This window comes from Diaphorina citri, unplaced genomic scaffold (genome assembly GCF_000475195.1).
Source record: "Diaphorina citri unplaced genomic scaffold, Diaci psyllid genome assembly version 1.1 scaffold615, whole genome shotgun sequence".
NCBI lineage: Eukaryota > Metazoa > Arthropoda > Insecta > Hemiptera > Psyllidae > Diaphorina > Diaphorina citri.
In genome coordinates this window covers 160,438-164,317 of record NW_007378048.1, presented here as the reverse complement: position 1 = coordinate 164,317, position 3,880 = coordinate 160,438, and the positions used below count along the sequence as shown (strand labels likewise).

Sequence of the window (3,880 nt, the reverse complement as noted above, 5' to 3'; positions counted from 1 at the left end):
AAGAAGAAGAGGTATTCAAGGTGAACAATTTTGACTAGAAATTACCTTGGTAACTAACAATTGATGAGTATATCATAATACTTACATAACACAGGTCCTTTTCTTTTGTGAATTAAAAAGGTACTTAAGTAAGAATCCTTTCTTTTTTTTTTCAATAGGTTAAATAGAGAGAACTACAACTGCTAGGATCTTATTGTCCCAAAATCAAAGAGAGAAGGAAGACAGGATAAAAGATAGATCTACAGAGGTCGCAGTGTTAATTGCATACTCTCTTGGGAGAGGAGCAACCAGTCCCATAATAAATAAATAAATAAATAAATAGTTTAGATCTACAATTTATTCTATTAAATTTAATCATTGGTCGTTAGAAAAAGTTACAATCGTAGCTTGAATACAATTTGTTTTATTTAATCATCGACCGTCAGAAAAAGTTACAAGCTACCACACTCAATACCATCATGATTAGGAGACGAAATACTCATTGTGTCTAAACAAATGTCCAATCCATTTATGTCTTCTTTCTTCCAATGTCTTCCAAATCTGTCTACTTACCTACAATATTATGGGAAAATTTTCTGACTCCCCATGAGCTCACGTGACGTGATAGTGTATTTCTACCTTTACTCAAACCAACCTCATTTATTTTCTCCTCAGTAAACTCCACCGTGACCTCCCACTACTGGCTGAACATCGTCAAGTGGCTTCTCAAGCGATCTGCCCGTCGCATCATCCTCGCCTTCGAGTCTGCCCTTAAATCTGACTATGTAGACCGGTCCTTGAACGCTCTTATGGCCAAGTATAGCGATAGTCTACGTGACCTCCCACTACTGGCTGAACATCGTCAAGTGGCTTCTCAAGCGATCTGCCCGTCGCATCATCCTCGCCTTCGAGTCTGCCCTTCAATCTGACTATGTAGACCGGTCCTTGAACGCTCTTATGGCCAAGTATAGCGATAGTCTGTTCATATTTGTACCGCTCAGCAGTCTGAACTCGAAACAGGGGATAAAGCAAGCCCTGCAGAATGTGATTCAGAACAAAATGCACTCCTTGGATGCTGTGTTCACTGTCAAACTGGTAAGGAACAAATTAACAGCCCTTGAACGTTGCACGAAACGAATTTTTCTTCTTCGCTTTTTTTTTATTATTATTATTTTTCTGAGGCGTATACAAATAAATTAGTGTGATCACACTGCCAATTCATTTGTTAACGCCTCACAAAGAAAATACGAGAGCAAATATTTTGTCGGTGGTGGGCATCGGTTCTTGGACCAGCTGCGTGGCAAGGAAGCTTACCACTGAGCTAAATTCGTATAAGCTTAACCCATCTTTTGGGCTGTTTGCCCCCACACCTAAACCTCAGAGTGGGATATTTGTGTATGGAGTTAAGCTGAGGAGAAAATTACCACTGAGCTAACTGTTCCCCTGATTATGAAGATTAATGTTGTCTGCCCAATAGATCTTACCTGGTCGTAGGTAAGTCACTAAAAGTCCCTTGTAGGCTCGAAAAGAAGAACACAAGTAACATGTACTTGTCACAGGCAGGGGGAGGGGTTTTTATTGTTTATTTAGACACGTTTCGCCATTGCTGGCATCATCAGTGTGAAAATTGCACATAAGAAAACACCGGAAAGTATTTTTGGGGGAAAATCCCTTTAGGTTTGTGTCACATTGGACGCGTAGACTTGGAGTAGGACATAGTCGGGTGCAAAACCAAACCTACCATGTCTTGAACTTGAACCACCAACCTCCAGATTCGAAGTCCAACGCGTTAACTACTGCACCACTGTGATGGGTGAACGAAATTACCTACAATCTTTCTTCTTTCCATCCCGTAGTATGCCTCTCATCAGATGGGCGAGAAGAGACACAATACTTCCCATTTAGGTGCTGGGTCAACACGAGAACACCAGAATTGTGTTACCTATTTGATTTCATTGTCGCTGTCTATAAAGCTCATCCTCCTTTTCCAGGTATACCACGCGTTGGCTCCCAAACTGGACGGAGGCATACCTCACTATCGGCAATCCATTCTCATTCACGCCGGTCATACTCTCCTAGGCCAAGCCGCTATTACGTTTGCCCTATCCAGAAATATGCAAGTATACACTACAGTACCAGATGTGAAGAAATATACGCCTCTCCTTAAGCAACACTTCCCTAAGGTAAGTGAGAGTTCCCTTGAGGTAAGTAAGGGTTCCCTAAGGTAAGGTTTCCTAAGGTTCACACGATAATTGACTGCGGTTCAGGACGAGCCAACTAAACATGGAGACCATCTCCTCGGTGCATGGCTGACATAAAAATATACCTTTTCTTTTTTCCGGGTGGACTATAGTGGTAGTGCTGTCACAATTTAATCTTGTAATTGTCATGATAGGTCAAAATTTAATAATAAAGCACAATTATTACTATTACTATATTAAAAAATTAAATGTTTAGGAAACTTTGAAATTTTGTCCTAATGGTTTCCCTCGTTTTCCCTGTCCTCAGCTGAAGAGCTCTCACATCTTCTCACACAGTTCTCCCCATTACGACATAGACGTTCTGTTCGCGACCAAGGGTCTCGGAGTGAACCTGGTGTTCAGCTCCCTATCTGGCGGCCATTTTGAATCAGCCCCACGCTGCATATCCAAGTTTGGAAACATTATCCAGGTGGCTTCGGACGATATGCGAAAGAATACAGCTCTTGGTGAGAAACTGGTTATTTTTTTATTATTATTATTAATCCTAAACAGATAATGTTCGTTCTCGGAACGGCTGGCTTTCTCCTATCCTGTCTTCCTTCTCTCTTCGATTTCGGAATGATAAGACCATAGCAGTTACAGTTCCCTCTATCAAACATCTTTTTCTTCTTCTTCCTCCTCCTCTTCTTCTTCTTATTCTTTTTTCTTCTTCTTCCTCCTCTTCTTCTTCTTCTTCCTCCTCCTCTTTCTTCTTCTTCCTCTTCTTCTTCTTTCTTCTTCCTCTTCTTCTTCTTCTTTCTTCTTCTTCCTCTTCTTCTTCTTTCTTCTTCTTCTTCTTCCTCTTCTTCTGTCTTCTTCTCCTTCTCCTTCTTCGTTTTCTTCCTCTTCTTCTCCTTCTTCCTCTTCTTCTTCTTCTTTTCAGAAGAAAAAAAAACATCGAATCATGAATCGCGATCGTGTAAGCGCGTATAAAATTCCATACCTCGGCTGGGATCGAACCCACGCCCTCCTGATTACCAGGCGAGCGTCTTGACCACTACGCTACCGAGGCAGGTTTCCCTTCGTTTCCCTTTATCCCTTCGAACCAAGAATCCTGATCGTGTAAGCGCGACTTTCGACATTTTTTCCATCTTCTCCTGAGGTTATTCCCAGTGGATATTGTCTTGGAGGTGACATCCACCAAGCTAAAGTCTGCAGAGGATAAAAAATTTAAAACTTAATATCCATAAAGATAATATTTCCCTATGTACAGGGTGGCCCAAAATAAAATAGCAAGTCTATCCCTCCCTATTTTTGTAGTTTTTACTTTCTATTACCCTTACGTATAGGGAACCTATACAAGGTAATGAGAAAGTATTGTTTAATCTTTCTTCTTCTACTTTTGTTGTAGAGGTTTGATAGAGGGACTTACAGGTCCGCAACGGAGGTCTTATCGTCCCGAAATCGAAGAGAGATGGAAGACAGGATAGAAGAAAGCCAGTCGTTCCGAGAACGAACCTTATCCGTTTATAATACGCCCGGGCGGTAATCGAACCCGCGACCCAGCGCATACAAGGTGGATGTGTTACTCTCCAAACTGACTAGTCTGATTTTAACCCCATTATGGGAGGTAACGCATTCTCTCCCGTGGACCTTTTTTTGCCCGAGTTCTCTCCTTTACGAGTTCTCTCCCGCAACGAATTCTCTCCATTTTGTGAAAA

The 3,880-nt window shown here is 41.5% G+C and overlaps 1 protein-coding gene across 1 annotated transcript; it reads left to right on the top strand.

Moving 5' to 3' along the window:
- Positions 1-1,941: 1,941 nt before the first annotated feature.
- LOC103510546 (compactin diketide synthase mlcB-like) lies at positions 1,942-3,447 on the top strand. Its single transcript, XM_026824570.1, has 3 exons — positions 1,942-2,162; positions 2,488-2,697; positions 3,433-3,447. Exons 1-3 carry the CDS (start codon positions 2,094-2,096, stop codon positions 3,445-3,447), a joined length of 294 nt encoding a protein of 97 aa, XP_026680371.1. The 5' UTR covers positions 1,942-2,093.
- Positions 3,448-3,880: the final 433 nt, after the last annotated feature.